This window comes from Bombus huntii, chromosome 6 (assembly GCF_024542735.1).
Source record: "Bombus huntii isolate Logan2020A chromosome 6, iyBomHunt1.1, whole genome shotgun sequence".
Classification (NCBI taxonomy): domain Eukaryota; kingdom Metazoa; phylum Arthropoda; class Insecta; order Hymenoptera; family Apidae; genus Bombus; species Bombus huntii.
This window is the reverse complement of record NC_066243.1, coordinates 16,949,744-16,975,323: the sequence shown is the minus strand read 5'-3', so window position 1 is coordinate 16,975,323 and position 25,580 is coordinate 16,949,744. Positions and strand designations below refer to the sequence as shown.

Here is a 25,580-nt window from a genome sequence, read left to right as displayed (position 1 = left end):
TTAAAACTGAGAATTGGATATCGTATATGAAAGACGACACTCACGGAGAATTCGAAAAAAAGACTACGGGACAGCGTGCTAACTATCGGCTTTCACTGAACAGTGCAAACAGTCGATTCTTTAATTCCATGGCCTTGAAGATTCCAATACCGGTGTACGAATCACGGAAGAAGGCAGAGCGAGATGAGTGGAATGAGACGCAACATCTTTAGAGAATTGTATGTAAAAACGCTTACGTATACGATATTACGGTTATCATTTGAAATTTGAGAGGATGATTAGACCAGGCATATTTCACGCATTTATCCAGCAATTATGCGATATCGAACATCTGTAACGACGCGATAACGATTGTTACGTATCGTACGATATGCCTTTTCAACGTGTTGAAAACTACTTTACCAGCAATACAATAGTAACCGTTACGATAGATGATAATAAATATCGATAATATCGAAAGAGATATTCTCGATTGGTCGAAAAAGGAGAGTCGTACGTTTACAGATGAAAATCGAAACTTAAAGGATATAGGCTAATCTGTAACGAGACGTGGAGGAAAGAGAAAAAAGATCGTAAAAGCGTGTTGGCGAAGGTTGACTTAAACGATAAAATGGCTCCTAAATCGAAGCGAAAAACACGGAACAAATCAAACGGTCAGAAATCAGAGCAAGATTTCAAACGAGAAACGCTCTTACGTGAACTTAAGCTCAGCGCTTTGAATACGGAACGTAATCGACGTTACTGGAGAGAAATGCTTACGCGCGTAAAAATGCCGGATATCTCGAAGAAGATAGACATAACTTGGCAAATTCTAGAACATGCCTTCGACTTCAAGGACTACAGGTACGATACGATGTGATAAACGACCCATTGGAATATATTATAGATATCCCCTGTACCTCTACAGCATCGGCTTATTATTGGACAGTCTGCAAGAAGCCGAAAATCAACGACGAACGGCTAATGGTGCCCACGTAGAGATAATCGATCGATCCTTAGAAATACACGAAACTCGACTAACAGAGGCCGACACGCTCTTCTATGGAAATATGAAAACGGCGTTAGCCGATAAAACCTTTCAGTTTGAAAATATCAATTATTATCGAAATAAGAAAGAAACTGCTTTACGAAAAATTAACTTGTTCTTAAATCATCGAGGTGAAAATGCAACGAATGTCGCGAGAAGTACTGCCATTAGTAAGATATATTACCTACTAACGTTTTCCATGCTTGCAGAATCATATATCATTCTCACACGATTATCTCTTTCTTGATTACTAAAAGGATACCGTATTACTTTCGGGACAACGATTTCAGACATTAAATTATTTGATACATTTTCCAATTCTAAGGTAAAATCAACACATTCGTGGAAGATAGAGAAAACGAAAAAAGGATAGTTACAACGCAACTTCAAAAAAGATTAGAGAATCTATGGAACGATTTGCGAAATGTTTTTTCTGATTATCGTAAAAGTATGTAGATATTATTCTCTCTCTCACTCGCATATACATATACATATACCCTCCCTAATAGGTACAGAAGATCGACGAAAAGGTTATGAGATTGTCAGAAAAAAGGATCAGACCGATCAACAAATGATAACTCGACAAAATATGCGTATCGCGATTCTTCTCGACGAGATCATGAAATTTCGTAGCAAGATTAATTCTTACAAGATAGAATCTATAATTGAACTACAAGAAATGACAAAAGAATCAAATTTCTTTTATAATGCCTATCGAGAGACGAACGAACGTTTTATCTTTGGTACATATGTTCGATACATCTCTCCCTTAACCACTTACGCTACCAATAAACTCACGGTTGCACGTGCCGTGTGCTACAATATAACACGCGACAAATGCCTATCGACGTGGTATACACGTCGCTGGCGATTTTGGAACGAAAGCATCTCGACGTGCGTGGCACGTCTTTCTAGCGCAAGTGGTTAACCAGGTAGCGGTAGATTGTGACAGTGAGTGATTTATTAGGTTGCAAGAAAGATAAACATAAAACAATGACGATGTCTAAGGAATATAATCACAGTGTAAAATACATGAAAGATTTGATGATCAAAGCTGAACGTATACTCGCTTATATGCAAATGTGTCGAAAATACGAGACGCAAGATGAAAAAGTACTTCCAATGATTGATAATCATCCTATGCAATTACCAACAACCGATAACAATATCCTTCCATTTCAAACAGTTAGGTCTTAGTTTACTATTATACGTATTTACTAACTCGCTTTCTAACCACTTTGTAATCACTTTGTAACCACTCCAACAACAATTTTTTTCAGACTATGAAAGACTTTCAATATCTCATTAATTTTTGGCGTCGACTAAATTTTGCGCAAATAATCACCAAAGAATTACGTACAGAAAAATGCCAGTTACTGATACAAGCGAACTATTTACGAAAATTGATGAAACGCTACTTTATTGATGAGACAAGTCCGATGTAGTTCGAAGCATATATTTCGACAAATCAATGAATAGTACACATAACAAAGGTCTACTAAAAATCGATTTATTATCATCAAGTACAAGTGTGATGGTGGTACTCGTATACCATTGAAAATGACGTGATTATATCAATTTCTTCTCAGAGGTATTCTCACGTATTTACATGAGATCATAAACGTTAGATCATAATAAAGAATCAAAAATGCAGTAATATGAACAATTTGTGTAAGAATTTCAAATTTCTTATGCATTCCTATAACAAGCATACAGTGTACCGATAAACATGAGACATGTAGAGTACAGCTTGTTTTTAATAAATAGAATTGTTCATAGCTGCAATAATTCATTATAATCACAAATCTAACTTATTTCGCATATGATTACGATGAAAAATATATATGCATATTGCTTATCGGTAGTATCGACCGATCGTAGTTTACGCTACACAATATCGACGCGATGTTCATCATAAAATACCGGCATCAACAAATTCGTTCGTTCGTTACTTCCGGTGATTTATTTCTAGCGAAGCCAGTCTTATGCTTTTGCCTGGATTTCTCTTGTCCTCCTTCATGTCAAATAACTTAAGTTCCGGAAACGATTATAAAAATATCATTGTGGTCTAACGAGTTAACGCAATTTATGTTTATGCGCTATACGTGACAACATTTTATTGCCTGCAAGGAATGTAACAATACCAAGTCCGAACAGATATCGAAGAGTAACGAACATGTTTAATTTTAACCAAAATACTCCGGAAAGTATGAAAATACCTGAAAGCACACAAAAATAGTAAATGAAGCAGTTAAGAATTACAAATAAGCGGTTATTTATGTGTCGTGAAAATTGGGCTACAACTATAATATGATAATTACACTTGCGAAAATTTCACTTTTCTTTTATGCCCGAAGTGCTATCGCAAATTAACTGAAAACTATAATTTGTCAGATATCGGGCACGTTATACTTAAATAATATTACGATGAATATTATATAATGTTACTCACTTCCCAATCCGAGATGAAACGTCACAGCACTAATCGAAAATGGAAAGTTTGATATATTCACTCCAAGTTTAGCCCATAAAATAAACAATAAGAGAATTGGTGCTAAGCACAAACCGGTGAATAAATTTGAAACAAAGGCGGGAGGCCTCTTCTCGGGTTTACGAAACATGTGCTGCAACATACCGATATATTTATCAATCAACCCATTGATAACGAAGTTCAATAAAAATTTCGAATTGAAAGGAATGTCCGTCGAAATATGTGAATGTAAACATTCATTCTAAACAGAATTTGATCTAGAACAACAGAAAGATATCTCGACAGCGATAGTTCTTTTCCAATGTTAAGGAGGTGACAGAATCTTAAAATGATTACTATCACTAACGAGCATTGGTTCTATCAGGCACAGAATAACATATGGCCAAAGAATTGCTGCAAAATTCGAAGTCTTTATCGTATACGAAATTATCAATTCGTAATCAATGAGTAATTGTAAAACACACTGTTATACCTTTATTTCCGGCTTAGTCGTGTAAATGTTGGATTTATGTTTGTAAAAAACATTTTTATCCGCTCGTTCAGTCGAAGACGGTTCAGGGAACTTCAGGCTAACTGTTGCCACTGTCCATTGAAAAGGATTACTCAGTACTGCATCACCGACAATCAATTCCACATTATAGTCCCCGCTTTCATAGTCAAAATTCGCTGCTGTTCCTCCCACCGGCTATAAAACGTTCTAATAGTGAGATGTTTAAACAATTTCAACAGAGATCACCAGAATGATGACAGAAGGAGTGTACAACTACCATATCGAACTTATAAAGATGTGATGTATCTGTTTCAGCAACAAACAAAATTTCATGTCCTCTTTTATCGTTGTTTGAAATAGACGCAGAAGAAAGCCGTACGAATGCTTGATGTGTGCGCATAGGTTTTTTATTAGCAGCATCTTTTAGTAGAAACCGCATAACTAATTTTTGTTGAGAGTCAGCCTCAATCTTTTGTGACAATTTTTCAGGGAAATGCACTCTGTAATCAATATTTATCGAATGAACATATGCGATTTATGGTTTTAAATCTATCGTCTCGATTCAATTACCGTGTAAGCTTTGGTTGAGTAGTTTGATCAGCATCAGCAGTACCAATTTCCATATGATCAACTACAACTTCGCAAAGAACTTTCACCATAACGGTATTCGTTACCGAACCAGCAGTGACTGATATCTTGTAAAATCCACGTTCTGGTTTCGTTTCCATGAAGTTCATCATGAATAAGGTCCTAAAATTAAATGATCATGTTAAAATACTTTGTACCTTCTATATCACAAAAAATTGTTTGTTGAGCTTCTTGATCTTTTCCATGATTTTAATGAAAGATCAAAGGGTAGCACCAACACGAATACTTTACCCCAAGGTATAACCGACTTGAAAAAGAAAATTCGAGCCGGTAAAGTATTGGGGAAAGGCGGTGAAAGTTTAACGCTTACCTATCCGTTGACGAAGGTTGCAAATTTTGTTTGCTGAATATAACGACATCATCACCGACTCTTGTTGCAGAATTTGCAATCACTTTAAACGCGTTGGTTAACGGATTGCCTAGTATATCGCAAACTCTTATTGTGACAAAGGGCTGTTGCGTAGAAATGCTGATTTCTTCATTGGCTAATATTACACAGGTTGGTTTCTCAAAATCATTGTTTGCCAAAGTCGTTAATGCTGAAAGCAAACTTGTAACGCCTCTTGGTGTCTGTACGGAACGTCGAGATAGAAGATAATTAGCCATTTTTACTATCTGCTGAGGTGTTAATGGCGGTTTCTTTTTCAACGTGTTGGATAGTTTAAAAATACCATTTACTAGGAAACCTAAGAAACAAACAAAGTGTGTTCTACTAACCACAGTCGAGATTGTACAGAATTCAATTCCATTTCTTGGTAACGTGTCGCAGGTCGTAGTACTAATCAGATAACACACTTAGTACTCACTGGTTACAGAGAGACCACCTTCGAATTGCAAATACTGTCCATCTACCTCATCTGCCTGAATAATCGCGTCTTCGATACGATCAAAACCAAAGGTACCACCAAGATCTGAAGCGATGTGGAATGTATAACCCAAGCTGCTCATAATACAAATTAGAATTTTTTAGATGGTTAGCAACGAACCTTGTATAATTTTTAACGAAAACGAAACAAACTATAAGTTTAAAAATGAACAGAGTAAGCCATACTTCCATAAATTATCATCCTTTCGCAGTGTATTTTGTATTGTCTTAATTACATTATCCACATTTTCACGGGATAATTTTTCCGATAAAACAGTCAAGCCGCTTACTGCATAGTATAATTCCACCATACTCAAAGTCTCTTTCTCTATCGCACTCACCAGTACCTATTTAAACAAAACAATTTCCCTTTATATCTCTGATAAACGAAATTTTTGCTAATGCATATGATGAATTCTTTTTTTTTTTTCAGTAAGCATAGCTTTCTTCAATATAAAAATCCAGTAGAACGAAAGTTTCTAAACATCATTAGTCGTTTAAAGATTAATTAACAGTATATGCTTTAGTTTTTCAAAGATGCAAACCTTTATAATATTAGACGGAGGATTAGTTTGACAATTTCCCACATTTCGCCAGGTAGATGCAATGTAAAAAGCTTTTTCTGTTGTGATATTGTTATCATCTTGTGTAACTTTTATTAGAAAGTTACAAATATCCTAAAAATTATAAGAACCTTGTTAAAATATTGACAAAAGATCAGTACGAAACATTCTGTATATAAATAATTTGATCAGTAAGACTAATCAAGAAATCATTATATTTCAATTATGGCAAAACATATCATCATATATCTGCACATTTTTATACACACTAAGAAATAATATACGGTTAAATATATTTAAGTACAATATAAAACATTTTCATTAAAATGGTATTTCTAACCTGTTTGTTTGGCAAAACTTCTTTGAGAAATGTGTATCCATGAACTGCATAATATGTAAGTGCAACATCATTTGATGTTAAGCCTGGTTCAAGTATCTTCTTTAAATGAACTCTATCAGCCGTTGTTAAATAGGAGTTTGTCGATTGTAATATTTCGGTGGCCGAGAAGCAACTTGTTATACCGATAGTAATGACTAATAGTGGTGTAACTGAAAAAAAGTTGTGTCACAGTTAGATGACAACTGAGATTCTATTTTGATTATTTTTAATATTTGTGGTTATACTTAAATTAAATATTAAAATTATGCAAATCTCTCGGAAGACTGATGCAAATGTAAACTGTACGTGCATCATGTACCGTGCATTATTATTTGTTATTATGAAGCTAATATAAAAACGACTACTAAACTTAAAAGAGAAAATACGTATGAATATCATTTTTTTGAAAAGTAAAGTAATGAAATAAACTCTAGAATAAACGCAATAAAAATAAGATATGGAAAGTGTAGTTGATCGAAAGAACCAGGGATATAGCAGTTGAGCGCAAAGGACGAAGTATCATTATTATAGAAGAACAGAAATATCTATAAAGGCTTGTATTTAAATTCATCTAAAAAATATCCTAAAACAGTATACCATTAAATAATACTCACGAATGTTCATTATGGGAGGAAGACCGGGAAGACCGGCTGCCACGTTGCTGCTCCGAACAAAATGGCTCTTTACCCATTGCGCGTGTACGAAAAAATGGACGACTCTCCGTTCCGGAAGTAGTTGGCAAAACAAAAGTATGTTTAGTAAAAAGCATGCGCACAAATTATATGGTAATATTCAATCAATTGTACGTGCATAGTTTACTAAAAATTCATTGGTATGATCACTATGGGATAACCAATTAAAATATATCAAAATGCTCGAATTTGAATCAGTAATATTTTACTAATAATGAGAGTTAATTTCTTCAGATGTCTCCGTTTCAACGTCGTGCAATGGCCGAATATTATAAATTATGAATTTTTCTACTGAAAATGTCACATAAAAAAAAAGCCACAAAATTTACTGTGATTATATTTATATTCACGTAGAATTTGGAGAATTTGTAATTAAAAAAGTGAAGAATTTTAATCCTACTTTAAAATACCGTATACAAATATGCGCGATTGGAGCTTTTATAGACGCAAAATCTGATTGGCTCTAAGAATCTTGGTTTAAAATAACGTATAACGAATAATCGAATTTCATAGTACTTTTTATAGTGCCGACGGTTCAAAACGTTTGATTTTCTTTGAACTCGTTTTAAGAAAACTCAACAATGAATAATCTGCATATAATTGCATGTATAATTACGATCAAAATTAATTACGTTAATCATCGACTTTACCTTTATAACGTAGAATTACGGTAACGATAATTCTAATGATTAACTAACAAATAAGTGATGATTTTAATTACACTATCAGTACCAATGACGATAACGAAGCAATAAAGATGACAATATGCAATAGCAATCATATTAATCGTAATAAAAGATAGTAAAAACAACATTAACGAAAGCGATAATGATGTCGTTATACAATGAATTGTTATTGTGTCACACTATTCAAAAATGTGTACAAAACTTAAATTTAACGATAATTGATCTGTATAAAACGAATATAGCTAAACGTACACAGGATTTCGTTTATGAAAAGAGCGATATATTCGTGCAATGATTAAGATTTTGTGTAAGAATAATGAAAATTGCACGATCTCCCTTTTGATCAAAATGCTTGTCTCCTTTTGATACACATACATACATTGTTCATACAAGTGTGTGTCAATCAATATAAGTTTCCATTTCAATTGCATACTTTCAGCAATATGTTATTAAATCGAAACCGTATTTACATATAATTGTCATTGTAATATCTAATAGGTCTTCGATCTTCAAGCAATATTTCGTATTACTTGCAAGCGAATCAAAGATAGATTGTAGTTGAATGAATCGCATCGATGAGAGGAAGAAAATGGAACGAAGAGAATAAAGTGAAATTCAATGGAAGGGAGGATAATGTAAGAATAATAGCACAGTAGTACTAGTGCATCAATATGCGTTAACCATGCGACGCCGCGACACTATCAATGTGTACCTACAAACTTATAACGAACATCAAAAATAGGAAAAACGAGAGATCGCCGATTTTTGGTTAGTTTCTTCATAGATCTCAAATTGAAAATGGAAAAATAAAGACAATGTAGCCGTAGTGAATTTGAAGCATTTGAACCGTATGCATGTCAAAGAATCTACGATTACACCTTTGCATAAACGTTCAATTTCCCGAATGAAGCATTACAAACTTAAAAGTATCATATTATATTTATGAATTGTTAAAAAGATGCACGGCGTATAAATGAACCGTACAAACAAATGTACAAACGTGCTGATCGGAAAAATAAAGTCATTGGTCGGTCGTAGATCCTTATAATTAACTTATATATACATATATATAGTGTGTGTATATTTACGTGTATATATATTTATATATAGACACATAGTGTATATGTGTATGTATATATATATATATATACACTGACAGATCATGTAACACGTATGCACCGTATTACATGATCTTTCGAGTAAATTTAAACAATATATTACAGTATTTTTAGTGAGACTATATACACATAGCGAAGGACTTAATGAACGAAAAAGAGCGTTCACTTTTATCGCCTTGGTATTTACAAAATAACCTTTCGTGCCAAAGCATTTTCGACAATATTTGATTTTTTTAAAGTCCTTGCTTTCTGCCTTTTTTGTTGATTTTAATACTGCACACATCGCACTCATACGCACACGCATGTAGCATAAACAGGCACACACGCACACACACGCGCGCGCGCACGCACACGCGCACACACACACGCACACGCACACGCACACGTACACATGCAAACGCAGATGGTTCGCAGGATCAAATATCCATGTGAAACAGATCGATTTTTACGTATCAGATAATAATAAACGCTTTTACGTTTATACCAAGATCATCGATTTGGTAGGAAAATATGACTAACAACTAATGATACACAATAAAGAATTTCTCTGTCCTTTTTTCGTATTAATAGTCACCAGCCAACGAATTCTAGTCGAAGAACAATCCAATGACATGTCTTTGTACCAAATTTACTCAAATTTAGCCAGGGTTAACCGAATATACAGTTACATTGCTCAACGCAAAAGTTTGGAATACATAACAGACGTTCCACTTCCTAAATGGAAATGCTTGATAATATTAACCTTTCATTGGGAAAAGCTTGTCCTCCTTGTATAATATAGTAGCTAATCGATCGATTCCGATGGGCCCTGGCCCCATCGAGATTTCATTCTTATTATTTTGGTCGAGGAGGAAGGAGAAGTAGGAGGAACGTCGTCGTTAACTTTCCGTTTAACGCTTAACACAATACCACTCTTTGGAACGAACTTTGAATGAGAAGATGTCGTTTTAGATACATTGTTTTCCAAGTTTGGTGGCGTAGATGGAAACGGAGGGAAATCCTCGTCTTCGAGACCTGGGGGTTTCGGCTGTTCAGGGGCTATGTTTCGTTTGAAAGGTTCTGGGAAGGGATTTTTGTAAGGAATCCCTTCATGAGTAGGAGAACCCGTTGAAGTTAAACTTGACAGATTTGCAGATGGTTGAGAGATTAACGATGGAGACGTAGTGGTTCCCATGATCGATGGAAGAGCTGTTGTTGTTCCAGATAAACTCGATGGAACAGAATTTTCGGTGACCCTGTTTTCTGGCACTATTGCGGCAGATGCAGCTGCGACGGCCGCTAATTCCTCTTCTGCTTTTCTAATTAAATCCAAATCGCTTAATGAGCTCAAAGTACCCTTACTTTCTTTCTCTTTTGAAATCGATTCTCGATGATTAGATGACGATTCCACTATAGATTTCTCCGAATTGGATTTATTTAATCCGCTAATTGTAAGTTTTACACCAGGCGATGAGGAATATTTTTCCGAATTTTGGTAAATAGAAGAATTTGCAGTAGTTAAGAACGTGGCACTAGGTTTAGAAGGTAAATACGGGTCTACTTTAGAGCTCTCTTGTCGTTTGACGTTTGCTAAAATCTCTTGTAAATTTGGAGGTATCGTTATGTTTGAGACTTTTTCGAGAATCGGTTGAGTGAACTTTGAAATACTCGTGGGTGGTGGTGGTGTAAACGATCTCGTGTCCGAAGGACTGTAAGCTTCTTCGCATTCATCGCTGGGCGGTGGGTCCAGCCCTAAGCCCTGAAAAACCAACAAAACCACAACAACGTTAGTAATGTTACACAGTCTGTAACTCCATTCTTATCTTTCTTTCAATTTCGATATCCTCTACGGACGTATTAAGAAATCACTGTATTCGGAAAATTAAATGCGTATGACACGATTAATTTCTTTGCAATAAACAAAGTACAATCTTAACTTCAAACCACCAATCTCCGCCGACATTGTTTTAGATTTAACCATACTAATTGATATCAGTTGACAGAAGGAAGAATTGAAATGAAGACCGGAAATGAAAGGACCTAGAGCTACTGGCAGACTTCTACTACTTGTTTAATATATGTCGCGTATTAATATATTTTTCCTTTTTCTTTTGCCAGAAGATAACGACGAACATGAAAATTATAGAGAACGTACGCCATTTGTATTTGTAATCGTAATGACACGTAGGGATTCGAAATACGTGATCGTTTTAAATCGTAAATGAAATTTATACAATTGTACAAATAGATAAGTTTAGGTGAAAAAAAAAGTAAAAAGAAAAGAAAAAAAGTATATCTCCTGCCCCTCCCTCCCAGACAGAAGTAAAAAAACCTCAGTGAAATATGTTTACGGCAAGAAGTAAAAATCCGAGCAGCTCGAGGATAGGAAGAGGATATCCGGATAGAATTGAAATCAATTTTATTTACAATAGGATAAAAGGAAAAACAATAACATTCGATTTTATAAAAAATAAATCTTGTTAAAATTCTCACCGGCAAAGTAGGCGTTGATTCACCGAGAAATGAAGAACTAATATTCTGTATTTGTTGCTTCTGTTCTTCGATTTGTCTATTTAATTCTTCCATTTTTCGTTGGAGTTCGGTCGAATTTTTACTGGAAGAAATGATACCATTATCGAGTGTACTAACATCGTGAATACCCAGTGAACCAGATATCGGAGCTACTGTGGTTACTGATGTCGATGTAGGACAAGTTCGTAAGTCAAGATCAATATCTTCCTCGTCCATCTGGCCAGGACTATACGGCTCGTCACCATCGTCCTCGAGAGGTACTTTACCAGGCGAAGAAGTAAGATCGATCTTTGACGACAATTCAGGGACTATTTTACATATGGTCGCAGTATCGAGTAACGTACTCCTCGACATTCCTATATGTGCTCTATTTAAATTGTCAAGAGTGGTTTGAGTAACGGGATGTTGTTTTTCTTTCGTAGACTCGGTCGTGCTGACCGTGGTAGCCGATGTTTTATGATATGTACTCGTTGCGGTTGCCAAGGAAGGTGATGATATCGTTGGTGTCGCGGTAGAGGTAACAGAGGTAGATACGATGATCGTCGCGTTGCTACCATTGCTAGACTTATCTTTCGAGGCACCTATTAAAGGTGGCGTGTAACTTCGATCGGCATCCTTCTTCGATAATTTCATCGGTATGCCTGTAGACGATATGCCAGCGGGTCGTTTTCTTTTGTTGCGAACAATGATTCCTAGAAGAAGATGCGGTCTGTGCTCTTCGAAGCCAGGCCCGTTCAAAGGTAAGAGAACCTGAGGTATCGTGCTCTGATTTGAAAATGGCATTATATAAAAATCCTTTATATTCTTAGAAACATTCCCAACGACTCCAAGTCGACTTCTACTGTTCAAATAACTATACAGCGTTATGTACGGAATCTTTTCTTCGTCATTCGCTGCGGTAAGTCGAATTACCAAAATCTCTTTCGAACCGGTCTTCTTCATCTTCGAAATATAATCCCAAACAGTTTCGTGACTTATTCGGCCAACAACGTCAACTGTATCTGGTAGATCGTCCATCAAATCTTTCGCATGACCACTCACCTCTTGTGCGGTGATGAAGAATTTTGCAACATCCACCATGTTAACAAAACCCCTCCAAACCGTTTGCCATCCTCCTGCTTTCGGAGTTTCACCCTCGACAGTTGATGATGATTCCTGTTCTCTTTCTCTATCAATTTCTTCGTTAATGTCTGGTGTTTTGATATTAACCGTTGAAGAAGGTTCTCTGTCTGACACGTCCGAATCATTCCCATCAATGATGTTGGTAGTTGCTTCGTCTTCGATATGCCGCCAAAGCCGATCCTCGATAGATTTTCCGGCCGATGTTCCCGTTAAACCTGACAATTCCTCTTTCTTTTCCATCTCTCTTTTCTTCTCGTCTTCTCTTTTATCAACATTTTTCAATTCAGAATAAGCAAAACCACTACTGCGACTTCTCAAAATATTTTCATTGCTTTTGTGTCGTTCCCGTTCCCTCTCTTTCTCCCTGTTCTTCGCTTTTTGCTTAGCTTTATCTCTGCTACTTTTTTCGCGGAGCTTTAATTTCTCCCGATCTCTAGTTTTGGATCTCTCTCGATCTCTTTCGCGATCTCGTTCTTTTTCCTTATCACGATCTTTTTCTCGCTCACGCTTCCCTTCCTTATCTCGAGACCTCCGTTCTCTGCTTTTCTCTCTAGTTTTACTACGTTCCCTATCGTCTCTACCGTGCTTATGTCTACTTCTACTGATACTTCTACCACGCCGATCGCTCGCACCCTTTGAACGGTTACTCTCCTTCTCCTTTCCCCTTTCTTTTTCCTTATCTCTTTCTTTCTCCCTACCTCTATCTTTGTCTTTTTCCTTCCTTTTCTTATCATCCAAGTTCCTCAGTTTTTTCGCATCTTCCTTGCCTCTTAATCTTTCCTCGTCGATTGCCTTCTCCAAATCTTTCTCCATATCATCCACGGTCGAACTTATGCTGTCAGCACTGTTCAATGCAGTCACGATATCTTGCACCGGAGTTTTTGGATCCACATGATCGATACCACCATCATTCTCGATTATTTGTTCACCTTTGTGCGTTTTAACGACGATAGATTTAGCCTGAGCCATTAAATCTAATTCGTTTTTCTTAATCATTTCTAACTGATGCTTTGTTTCTTTCTCCCTCCATTCAGCCAATTCTTGACTGGCCATTTCATCAGGACTTAACCGCACCACCGCATCCGGCGTCAACGATCTATCAGCTATCTTTCTAAACAATGTTAGATTCTTCGTATCTTTTATATTGAATACGAGACTTCTGTATTTGGCTTTGTACTTTGCACCGGTGTCTTTGAAATATTTATATAACTCTAATTCGATATTATACGCTAGGTCCGCTATTTCCTCGTCGGTAAGTTTCAAATCTTCGGTTTCTTTTATACGGCTAGATAACAATTCTGTCAAAGTTTTTCGTATATTTAATCTTATAGGTTCTGTCTCAGGTTTTCTTGGTGGGCTTGGTTTAATCTGCTGTTGTTTCGATTGTAAGATTGCCTGCTTTGATTCTTGCTTCTTTGCATTTGGTGTTTGTTTAGGTGACACAGCAACACCCAATTGCTTTATTTGTGGTTGAGTAATCAATTTTGTCGTTTTTAATAACAAAGGACTCTTGTTTGACCCTGACAATAACGTTTGTTTCATTTGTATTGATTTTGTACTTGTCGGTTGAGTTTGCTGTTGTTGTTGTTGTTGCTGCTGTAGTTGTTGTTGCTGTAGTTGTAGTTGCTGCTGTTGTCCGCCAGAAATAAGTGTAAATTTTTTATTTCCTGCTGTCAAAATCATTTGCTTAGAACCTGGTACTTTCGCGTACGTCATCTTCGGAAGATTCTGTCCTTTTGCGGGTGACAGTAGTGCAGACTTTGTCTTAAATCACATTTTATTAAACATTTAGCATGAGAATAAAAAGCATACAGACCATGAAAAGCAAACAATTCAAAAGAAAATCTCTATACTCACTGTTTTACCAGGTACTTGTGTTTGAATAGTCGCAATCGTTTTCCCTATTTGCAGTGCACCAAGATTATTCGTCCCAACCACTTCAAACGTAGGATGTTCCTTTAACCATGTACGCAAATTTGATCTTGTAGGAGCGTCCGAACCTTGAAGGAACAACGACAACGATGAATAGAAATATCTCTTTTCCTTTCCCGTGAATATAAACGCCATGAATATATGTATTTAAGCTACCAGTTAATATTCTTCCACTTTTCCTCTCAAAAACGATAACTCGAGCATCGGATTTCGACTTTGAAGCAGGGTCGAACGGTGACGACCTTGTTCCTTTTGGACTAATTGTTGGTCCTGGTATTGGTTTGTCTTTGGTCAATGTTTCTTGGGCATGTGCAAGTATACATGCGTCGGAACAGTAAATGCTCGAGTTTCTTGCTTCTTTTTTACAAACGACACATTGCATACTACTAGAATATTGAACACCACCATAGTCACAACCAGATTGTATCAAAGGCGATGTTTCTCCAGTAGATGAACTCTGATTAACCGTGGGAAGGTTTTTTGTATTCTCAAATACAGTGTCAGATTGAATCCGTTGCTTCCCAGAAGCACTCTGGGTACTCGATTTAGCTTTTATCTCTTCGTCCTTCTTTTTGGCGCAATTTGGACAAACCCATTCTATTCCTTTCTCCTCCATTTGTTGACCTAGATAAAAGAGAAGAAACAAAGTAGAAAATAGAACTAAGAACTCAATATATACATATTTTATGCTTTATACAATCGCATTATTTATACAAAATAATTACAGTATTTTTCGTCTTACCCATTGCTTTGCTGACATGTACGCATTTTCCGTGAAACCAGTCTTCGCATACATCACAACAAATCATGAAACGATTGTTATGCGGTCTTTTGCATATACACCAAAGTCTATCAGGATCATCTTCTGAATCTGAATTATCCTCTTCCTCTTCTTCTTCCTCCTCTTCGTCTTCTTCACCGACCTGTTTCCGATCTTTCTCTTTTATATCTTTCTCCTCTTCATCCTCCTCTTCTTCAGCTTCCTCCTCTATATTTTCTTCTTCCACCCGAATTGCGCATTCATTTTTCTCACCTTGATCTATATTCGCACGAATTTCGTGTTTGATGGACTGCGACGATGCCCTTTGTTGCATTGTTTGTACACTGTAACTTCTAGCAAATATCAAATATAATCTGAAAATTATATAATTTAGTTTTATTTGGCTTGGTTACGTACCCGTGCTTCTCCATCCGTTTAGCAGGTTCAAATGATTTTTGAATAGGTTCAGTACTTTTAATTTGTAACCGTTTGCTTCTGGTAGCTGGTGCTTCGATGGGAGGTAACGTAATTACTCGTCCACCACGAATAATTTGAATAGGTTCCTTATCGTCTTTGACAAACTTTTTCCCTGTCTCTTTAAGTTCATTTGTATTCGCGCTAGTTGTTGCCATCGTTGCAACTGTTGCTGTGCTTGTCATAGTTGTTGTTACGATTATTGTCGCAGAAGGATCCAGCGATTTAGCACTTTCTTGCTCGGATGTGATCAAGGAAGGAATAAGTATGTTATTTGAGGTTATCGACTCCGACGCAACACTTCCTCCTTGTTCTACAAGCGCAGCCTATACAGTTGAAGAATAACGGAAAAGTTAAAAATGAAAAAAGAGAACCGATTCTATTTCCTAATAAAAATTAAGTTTTCGATACTATATCCTCCAATTAAAACACTAATGCTATTAAAAACAAAAATCTTAATACATGTTCAGCCAAGTCGACTCCAAGTTCTTCTTGTAATAATAACGCTTCAGCCAGTAATTCCTCTTCATGTTTACTAGCTTCCATTTCTAATGTAGCTAGTAGATGTTCCTCGCCTTCTATAGCGCCTACAAAAGATATTCGAGATTAGAATGATAAATACATATACATGACAACTGTTTCAACACATCTTTTATCTAAGATTAGTATCTTACCCGACTTACCCGAATCCAGAGCTGGTTGTAATTCTTCTGATGCGTTAGATTTTACACCCGGCTTAGACTCTGCTTCCTGATTTTCTACCAAACAATCGTGACTTTCTCGCTTTTCCGTGGAGATAGAAGTTTCAGAATGTGTAGTTCGGTCGGAAGACATAGAGATAATACCTTTAATCACAAAATTTTGAATAATTTTGAACGTATAACAATTTTTTTTCTACATATACAAGTACAAACCTGAACGATTTGATGTTATGGGTGATGTCGACGATGATGATGGCGAATGTGTTACTTGCATAAGAGAATTTCCAGAAGAAACAACAGCTACAGACGGTGTTATTATATTTTCTTGTACTTTCGAATCACCATTCGAACCAACACGACGAATAATATCTGGGGTTGAAAAAAGAGCAGGACCTAAAGTATCAACCATGTACGCTGGTGATTTACGATTCTCTTTCTTTGCATGTTTTTTCATACCTAAAAGCAGGTTAAAATTTAAGTGAAATATTTCATATATCTAGTGTATTGAGTAAGATAATCAATGAGAATAATATATAGGGGAAATAAGGTATTACAGGTAAATAAGCTACTCTTACTAACCATCAAAAACTTTGATCTCTGTTGTTTTATTGGTATCGATTTCTATTTTCGTAACACTTTCCAGACCGTCAGATTTTCGTTTCTCTTTCTTCGGATCGCAAGATTTAATTTTTGAAATAACAGCAGGTGTCGTCACTTTAGCCAACTGTTGGGATTGCTGCTGTTGCACATTTGAAATCTGAGTTTGTATCATGGCAGGCTGTTGTGTTGATGACACTTGTGGTATCACACCTTTCATTTGCGTTATCGATAAGTTTGACGTTATAGTTTTAGTAGTTACCGGTATTTGGACCAGTTTGCCATCTTTGGTCGCGAAGAACTTGGTTCCGGTTTGATTAAAAAATTTCCCTTTAGGAAGAATCACCTGCTTCTTTACGTCGATGTTTTTAAGGTCATTCGACTTCATAAGCACTTGCTTTTGTACAAAAGTAACTTTTTGATTAGCTCTTCCCTGTCCTGGTTTTGTGAGAATCATGTCACCTTTAACCATATTAGCATTGATCAAATTCGCTTTAACTTGGTTCGTCGTCTGCAGCGGTTTTTCAAAATTAACCGACACATCTTGATTTATTATCGAAGACGATTCGTTGCGTTGCGATTCCTCTTTCTTCCGACCAATAACGGTTTTAAGCTGTCTCTTGCCTTTAACGAAACCAAATCCTCCTATCGAAAAAAAAGATAAAACCATCTTTAATCTACCATTAGTTCACGCGCCTTATTGTCATTTTATGCAAATAACTATCATAGAACATATAGTCATGACTCGCGTTGCTACTCTCATACCTGATTTTTCATCTTTCTCTGGACTCTTCATGGCATTTACAGCAGCAGCCATTTCCATATCTAATCGGCGAACTTGTTCCATATCCATTTGTTTGTTGGGCCCTCTTCTACGAGTAGCTACCATACTTCCTCCTCTGGTAGTAAGCCCTTTCCTACCGCCTCTAGCTCTTATACCACCTCTTCTAGGACCTCGTGGACCAAAATCTGAATCATTGTCAGATGGTGGTTCTGACTCGGATGATTCACTGGATGACATTAACTCTTCTTCATCCTCGTCATTAGATTTTCCTTGATCTAACCAAAGAAAGAAGAGTAATAAGAGCTATTATGATATCAATAGTGTTTTTGATAAATTTGATGGAACAGCACAGTATGATTACGTTTTCCAACACCCTGCTGCAATAAATTCCTTGGAACCGGGTGTCCGAGAGATTTAGGCGTACTTGCTATATTGGTCGATGATCTCGTGTTGCTATTACAGGTAGGAACAGAAGTCGGGAGGATATTTTTTCGCGGCCGACCAACTGGTTTGCCCTAAGATAAATATCGTAACAATCGACTAATTCGGTTCTCTCAAACTACCTAAATACTCACAGTTTTGGTTGTAGCCTTTGGCTTGATCACGACAGTATTCTCAGCTTCGCCGACAGGGGACGATGTTTTGGATGTTCCAGGAGCAGGTGAATGTTGATGCGAGTATTGTAATCCATCGTCGGAAGTAGGTGAATCGATAACAGGCAATGGATCCCTCGGTTTTGGATCAGAAGGTGATAATCTACTTGTGTAGCAGTGATCCAACTTAACGCTATATCTTATAGAGTTTTGTTGTTCCTCTACTGTTAACATATCTATAAAATGTAGCGATTGCTATATATATGAATGGAAAGGTGGCATGAATAATATAATTTTAACAATACAGTATATTACAGAATAGAAATAATAATAATAATAATAATAATAATAATAATAATAATAATAATAATAATAATAATAAAAATACCAAGCATAGCTGTGACATTTTCTCCAAGAATTTGTTTTGCCTCTTCACTTTGTAAAGCTGTCTCTAATCGTTCCAACTGTTCTGGATCCATTTCCATAAAAGGATCGACTAAACTGGTTGCATCAGTAGATGTACCACCAGAATTAATTGCAGCAGATGTAAACATTGGAGGATCTACAGTTAATGTAATATCTCCATTTTCTGTGTCTGTCTCTGCTTGTCCTACTCTAACAACGCTGACATTTGCATTAGATTGATTCACTGAAAATCAATACGAATATTCAATATTTACAGTTGACAATCCAAGTTATCCAAATAATGTAACTTACTAATTAAAGTCTGCAAAGTTTCTTGGTCGACAGATATAGTACCATCATCATTGACAATGATAATTAATGTATCATCCTTCTTTCCTGATCCGCTCTCTTGTGGCTCGATAATGTACGAGCTAGACATTTTTTTCTAAGCTAAATTACTGTCGCGGTATTTACTGTTTTAATCAAACCGTCTTGTCAAAAAGGACAATTGCAAGATGTTGCATCCGTTTCAGCAATAAGTCGTTGTATCCGAAAGAATGAAAGATTATATACACTTCTAAAATAGAAGAGCAAACATTCGAACAAGCATCGATAGTAGAAGAGATAAACAAGAATGCCAATTAATTCGCCACGTTCTTAGTTGAATGAAAATGAAATATCGTTGCTATGTAATTGAAGCTGCCGGGTAAGACATCGAAATAGGTTGCGAATCTCACAGAATAAATTTTTTAAGATACATCAATATCAAAAATCAGAAGAAATGGAGAAAAAATAAAATAGCAAGTAATAAAAAAACTATGGTATATACACACACACACACTCATAACCACATACATATGTAGTATTATCGTTTTATTCGTGTTTGTCGCGTTGTTACCTACTCTATTAATGCACGATTGCGAAAATGGTGTTGAAAATAATAAACAGCACAAGATTTTTTTTAAATATCAAATTAAAGTAATATTAATTAATAGCAGAGTAGTTAAATACACAACACCTTTAATGTCACACTTTGTAAAGAACATAACGTTCACGGTCAAGTAAACAGTACCGCCAAGAAAAGGATAGTCGCCATTTTGTTTGATTCAGCCAAGTAACGTTCCCCGAAAATTTTCAGACATCCGTCGTTGTTTCGTTGTTATTAAGTTATTCCATAGGAGAATTACTTGTATGGAACTTCATCAGCGAAACTTTGGTCAAAATAACGTAACTAGCAGAAAAATAATGGCTTTTTCAACGATACATGATGTTACGAACGCACTTGTACCTTCCTGCACATACTGAGACGCTGCGCGCTCCTCGTTGCGCAACAACAAGAAGAGCAAACCACTAGCGCTATATGTGCCGCGCTAAATACACCACATTTAATCGTGACTGACGATATAAAAATTTCATTTTTCTTAGTTCCATAACTGTTTCTCATTTTTCTCATTTGCAGTACATCAGTTTCCAGTTTATGCTATCATTAGCTTTTACACTTTTCACCGATACTATTCTCGTATTCCAAATTCTCTACCTAATTGTAAGAAACGATGTTTGATCATAATATAGAGAATTTTCAATCATAGTTATAAATTACATTGTACATACATATCTTGACCTATTTTTTCTCATTTTTCTTGTTAAATCTTAGGCGAAAACGGAAATTTTTATATAGTCGAAGACATATTCTAAAAAAGAACAACAGAGATATGTCTTATTTATTATCATATATCGTACATATGAGTTAAATAATAAAAAATCAATTTTCATCTCTTTCGTCTCTAGCATATTTGATAGATCGTATTAAGCTTGATGCCAAACTTGGAATAACGATAAATTAGAAGTAGAGAACGGCTATCTAAAAATTGAATAGATGAAAGTATAGCAAAGCAAGAAGCAGGGAGTACCGAAGAACCACGTTTGTGTGTTGCAGTGTCGCATGTGTCATCTAAAGTTTGTTACTCGCACAAGATAGCATTAGTTCTTACTCTTACTTACTCGTGCTTACAAAATATGGATATGGAAGTGGAAAACATTGAAAATATAGAGGATGTAAAACTCGATAATACATCGAAAGTGAAAAGAAAAAAACGTGGAATTGTATATTTATCTAATATACCTAAATACATGAATATCACGAAAATTCGTGAATTATTTTCTATATACGGAAAAGTTGGAAGAATCTATTTACAGTTAGCAGAAAATGGTTAGTCATTACGGATAAAACAACAAGGTAGTCTGATAAATGTCCCACTTATATATAGCATAACCTCTATTTAATAGTAGTCAAAGATATTTGCGGTTTTAAAACAATATTTGTTTGATCTTCTGATAATATATATTATAAGACTTTTTTATAGACGAATATGCATTATGTTTTTTCCATACAGAACTGAGACGGGATGATAAAACAAAGAAACGAAAGAAAGTTGGTACAAGGTTGTTTACAGAAGGTTGGGTTGAATTTGAAAGTAAGGCAGTAGCAAAATATGTTGCGACTATATTGAACAATACACAGATCTCATCTAGAAAAAGAAGCAAATTTTACGATGCTATTTGGAATATAAAGTATCTACCAAGGTAACAAATTGCTTTTTAAACTATGACTGTAGTTTATTATGTAGGAATAATTTAATCTTATATTGTGTTTATTAGATTCAAGTGGATTCACTTAAGCGAACGTTTAGCTTATGAACGAGCTGTACATAAACAAAGATTACGAACTGAAATTGCACAGGCAAAACGAGAAGCAAACTACTATTCGCACAATATCGATAGAAGTAGGAAGCTACGTCAAGTACAAAAAGATGGAGATAGTAGTTTTATACCGCCTGAGATAAAACAGAGGGATACCGATGTTGAAATTAGAAGCAAAAAGGAAAACGAACCTGTAACAGATAGAACAGATTTCTTAAAATCCTTATTCGGATGAAATTTTTTTATCAGGGAAACAAGTACAGCATTTACCCATAGGCATCCTTTATCTATATTTAAATAATAAATTCGTTGCAATTATCATTTGATCAATGAACAAATGCCTGATTATCTTGTAACATGTTCTTTTATTTTTCGTATCTTCTGATATAAACAAAATAAGGTACTACAATTGTTCTACGTAAATTAACGAATGGAATTTATAGAAATTAAATGCTTAATGTTCCATTTGACATTTAGCATGAAAGTATATCATGAAATTATACAAAATATACATTAAATTTATTCCGATAAAGTATTCTACTTATATTTATTTGGTGTTTTTATCTAGAGAAATAGATCCCGCATAACGATATATACGCTATATCTAAACGTTTAAATTTCCTTAAGTAGCACATTATAAAATTGCATGAAGTTGATTTTAATCTGTTGAAATTGATCATCGAACGAATAAAGGCCTTCTTTTCTTCGATATATTATATTTACTTTGTTTAACACAGTTTATATATTACATACTTGAGGGAAGAAAAGGAGTAAAATTCCAAGTGCTTGCAACGTTCTTATCATATTGGGTCAATCCTTCTAACGCTTTAGGATCTGAAAATTTCGCAATAACGTTTCATTTTTCATAGAATTAATGTAAAAGTAAAAAAAAAAGAAAAGATTTTAGCGAATCGGTATGTATAGTACCAGCAGTTCGTAGATAATCATCCAGTGGTTTCTTAAAAACAGTAGTCGGTATTGCCATGCACAATCGTGGATATAAAACAGAATCGTTCGATAAAGCAACATTGCAAACCACTATCCCTAACATTTTAAAATTGGCGCGTCGAACAATGGGTCCACCGCTAACGCCACCGTGCACGCAACAATTGGTTTGAAACATGTGTCGCCAGGTTTTTGATATTATTCCGCTGCTGATGGTAGGCCGTCCTTTCAAGGAGATTGGAAATCCTATAGAAAGTATTTCTTCCCCTACGAAAAAAGCATATTATTCTGTCATAGCTTATGATTATCAACGTTCAACATGGGAGATATGTACATCTTTATATACACGTGTAGTCGTGTATGTGCGCACTTGTATGTGTGGAACAAATGTCCAAAGAAATCCTTTTAATTTGGTTAGTATTTGTACCCAATTCGTAGTTAATAATAGAGGCTCATTAGACTCAATTGAAGGGAGTTTGAAAGACGAGCGGAAGAAAGAAAAAAGGCAGATGGATAGTTGGATGAATAGCGAGAGAGCTTGGAAGAGGGATGGATGTTCGCAACATTTGTTCGATATCAACGAAACGTCGATTCAGCCCCTCAACGATCAATTGGCTCAATTTAGACCTAGTTATTTTTCCGTCAATGAAAGAAGGTCAGTGTTGCTTTCCCTTGCAACGTACGGCGCCACAACGTCGCCTTCTACTCCATGATCTTCCTATATTCTTAATTCTTATTTTCATTACCGTTAACCAACCGGAATAACCTCCAACGGTGTGGATGCGTTACAAAAAAGTCTCGATTCTTGATATAACCGAACGTATAACTGTTAATACGAACTGCGCTAGTGATGACACCAATATGCTTTTCTTTTTCCATTTCAGCTCACACCAGCATTATGTCTAACGAATTTCTTTCGTTTTTGTATTTTTATTTTCATATTATGGTATTTAAACGCGGAGCTTGTAGAGCTAGCTGGAAGTTAGAAAGAAAGTATGCAATTTTTAAGCGCCTTACCCTTCTGTGCATCTGTATCAGCAAGTTCGATAGCCTTCATCGAAGGTTCTTTGAACTTTAGATCGATCTTCAATACAGCAATATCATAAGGTCGTTCTGTTGGTGTTTTATATATCAAATTTGCTTCTGCAAACCATTCGAACTCGTCTGTGCGCGACATAATGCAGGTTGCAAGTTTAATTTTTCTTTCTGGTGCCTAGAAATGATTAAATAAAAAGATTAAAATAGATTCGTGATTCGCGATACGAAGAAATCCACGGCGACTTTTCCAATAACTTTAGAGAGGAAAAAGTGAAATAAGGAAAGAAAAAAGAAAGACTTGTATACCATTGTAACAACATGTGCGCACGTTATGAATGTTCCGCTTTGTTCGTCTACTAAAGTAGCGGTGCCCCAGTTCGGTCCACACTTTACGATCGCGATACTTTTTTCAAGGGTGTCTGAACAAAGGACGAACCAATGATTGTCCATAAAGTTACATGTAGAGACCCGTAGAGTTCAAGAGTGAACATCGCTAATGAGAAAGAAAGGAAAAGTGCATGCGTACCAATTTCGGGCAGACTCCGCCATGTGAAAGGTAAAATCTTGTAGGACAAACATCGAGGATCATCTTTCAAGACACGACTTTGGAGAATTCGTTTCAACAATGATAACAGGTTCACAGCGAAAGTACAATTTACCCATTCTCCGCGGTACCGGCTTAATGACGCAATTACCATGCCGCAAATATTTCTTCGGCCACTTGAAGATTATACGAAATGTTAGCAAGTGCAACGAAAGAATAAATTCAAAGGGCAAACGGCTGAAAATATAATAAATGAATTACCAATCGTTGATTAAAAATACAGGACTACCTTCGCATCCAGGGAAGCTAGTCACGTCGATTACAATGAGACACTGGTTGGTTCCAAGTAAGTTTCCAATAATTCCGCGACTCACCGAGTCGATAAAAAATGCATTTCCAAACGGCGTCGAGACTAATTCAACGATAGCTCCTTTTGTAATTTTGCCGACAGCAGCTTGTTTCGCAAGTTGAAGTAAAACTTGTTTAACTTTCGCTTTATCCGTTACTTCTGATTCTCCGCCCAGCTGCTTACTTTCTACGAATGTCGAGTCTTTTTCTCGTCCTATTGTTTCGTCGCTTAATTCGAACGATTTGCATTTGATCATCAAGAAGACAGGTAATAAAAGACGATCAAAGTCGTGTTGTTTCTCGAAGGTAAAATTTTTCAAAGAATTCTCCAGTGTTTCCTCCAAAAGAGGACATTTCCAAACGGCTACTAACTTTCCTGATTCCTTTAACGAATGGTTACGATGTATCTGAAACGTTAAATCATCGAACAACTGTTCCGATGCTCGAGCCGTGGCTAAATCTCCGGAATTTAAAACTGTAAAGAAACGAAGGAAATCCCGGGATCGAGATAAAACTGGAGCCAGCATGGAACCGTGTGCAAGTACCCAACGTTCTGCGACTAAGACGCCAGAATAGCCATGTGAAACCATTGTCCCTTCCGTCAAGGAAGCGTACGATACGAAAACATTTTCTGCCACGTGCATCGTCGATATCTCCTTGTTCCACGCTTCTTCTGTAACTGTTCGTCCTTTAGCGAAGAAAAGGAATCCTGAAAAGAAAAAAAGAAAAAAAGACTAGTGGAAGGTATAAGAACAAAGATTACTATGCGGGTAAAATCTGTCTTCTTTTATGGAAATAAGGAGCGTAAAACGCATATTGTTGAGAATAGGGTCACAGGTGAGTTGAAAAACATTTACTCTTTTCAAGCACCATCAAACGAAGCTATTTGTACAATGCATGTGTTTGTTGGTTATAGTAGTCTCTGATCCGATACCACCGAGGCGTCCCTGCGGCACCCTCGCAGTATCCTCGATTTCAGCGAGCAACTCAATGGCACGTGTACTCAAGGCAATTTCTTTGCCGTTCCACGTGTATCCCAAAATTATCGTTGATCAACTGTCTTTTATTCTCTCGTCAACGCCTACAGTATCATCCTTTGCCATCGTCAATTTTCGAAATATAGCTCGTAACATTGCGTCACGCGTCTACATTTAATCTTGAAAAAGT

At 36.1% G+C, this 25,580-nt stretch overlaps 4 protein-coding genes across 17 annotated transcripts in view; 1 reads left to right on the top strand and 3 right to left on the bottom strand.

Annotated features, from left to right (window-relative positions):
• The first annotated feature begins 236 nt into the window (after positions 1-236).
• Positions 237-2,784, top strand: LOC126866282 (dynein regulatory complex subunit 2-like). Its single transcript, XM_050619670.1, is given in 6 exon segments — positions 237-843; positions 908-1,197; positions 1,353-1,475; positions 1,537-1,961; positions 1,964-2,212; positions 2,308-2,784. Coding segments are annotated over 6 exon segments (1,326 nt in total). The 5' UTR covers positions 237-769; the 3' UTR covers positions 2,473-2,784.
• Positions 2,522-7,255, bottom strand: LOC126866825 (dolichyl-diphosphooligosaccharide--protein glycosyltransferase subunit 2; the record flags this gene model as incomplete). The annotated part of the gene is made up of 11 exons (XM_050620782.1): positions 2,522-3,246; positions 3,480-3,651; positions 3,991-4,203; positions 4,286-4,508; positions 4,579-4,758; positions 4,967-5,342; positions 5,463-5,596; positions 5,708-5,868; positions 6,067-6,198; positions 6,425-6,633; positions 7,078-7,255. Coding segments are annotated over 11 exons (2,121 nt in total), but the record flags the coding sequence as incomplete, so codon positions are not given.
• Positions 7,256-7,654: 399 nt separating this feature from the next.
• Positions 7,655-20,173, bottom strand: LOC126866248 (uncharacterized). 7 transcript variants are annotated; one of them, XM_050619560.1, is made up of 16 exons: positions 19,741-20,173; positions 19,151-19,415; positions 18,822-19,082; positions 18,416-18,669; positions 18,202-18,355; positions 17,822-18,115; positions 17,039-17,701; positions 16,673-16,915; positions 16,433-16,603; positions 16,221-16,345; positions 15,702-16,084; positions 15,267-15,637; positions 14,681-15,148; positions 14,450-14,592; positions 11,432-14,356; positions 7,655-10,697 (listed from the first exon to the last, which is right to left on the bottom strand). In XM_050619560.1, exons 2-16 carry the CDS (start codon positions 19,275-19,277, stop codon positions 9,744-9,746), a joined length of 7,536 nt encoding a protein of 2,511 aa, XP_050475517.1. In that variant the 5' UTR covers positions 19,278-19,415; positions 19,741-20,173; the 3' UTR covers positions 7,655-9,743. The 7 variants fall into 7 exon arrangements, with proteins under 7 accessions (XP_050475517.1, XP_050475519.1, XP_050475520.1 ...); XM_050619562.1 differs by having other exon boundaries at positions 19,857-20,173; XM_050619563.1 differs by having other exon boundaries at positions 15,267-15,634; positions 19,151-20,173.
• Positions 20,174-21,497: 1,324 nt separating this feature from the next.
• LOC126866263 (peroxisomal leader peptide-processing protease) overlaps positions 21,498-25,580 on the bottom strand; it is a 29,361-nt gene continuing 25,278 nt past the window's right edge. For 7 of the 8 annotated variants that reach the window (XM_050619625.1, XM_050619626.1, XM_050619627.1 and 4 more), the window contains 7 exons: positions 24,327-25,122; positions 24,048-24,241; positions 23,828-23,940; positions 23,501-23,696; positions 22,466-22,750; positions 22,292-22,372; positions 21,498-21,729 (listed from right to left, as the gene is read on the bottom strand). In XM_050619625.1, the coding sequence (XP_050475582.1) occupies positions 21,635-21,729; positions 22,292-22,372; positions 22,466-22,750; positions 23,501-23,696; positions 23,828-23,940; positions 24,048-24,241; positions 24,327-25,057 (1,695 nt within the window). In that variant the 5' untranslated portion in view covers positions 25,058-25,122 and the 3' untranslated portion in view covers positions 21,498-21,634. Of the gene's footprint in view, positions 21,730-22,291; positions 22,373-22,465; positions 22,751-23,500; positions 23,697-23,827; positions 23,941-24,047; positions 24,242-24,326; positions 25,123-25,270; positions 25,570-25,580 lie in introns of all 8 variants that reach the window. The other variant, XM_050619620.1, reaches the window with a different exon arrangement.

Coding starts and splice junctions, on each gene's coding strand:
- LOC126866248 (XM_050619560.1), bottom strand. CDS start 19,277: ATGTCTAGCTCGTACATTATCGAGCCACAAGAGAGCGGATCAGGAAAG. Junction 16,346..16,432: donor TCTGGATTCGGGTAAGTCGG/GTAAGATACTAA, acceptor TATCTTTTGTAG/GCGCTATAGAAGGCGAGGAA. Junction 16,085..16,220: donor GAGTCGACTTGGCTGAACAT/GTATTAAGATTT, acceptor TCAACTGTATAG/GCTGCGCTTGTAGAACAAGG.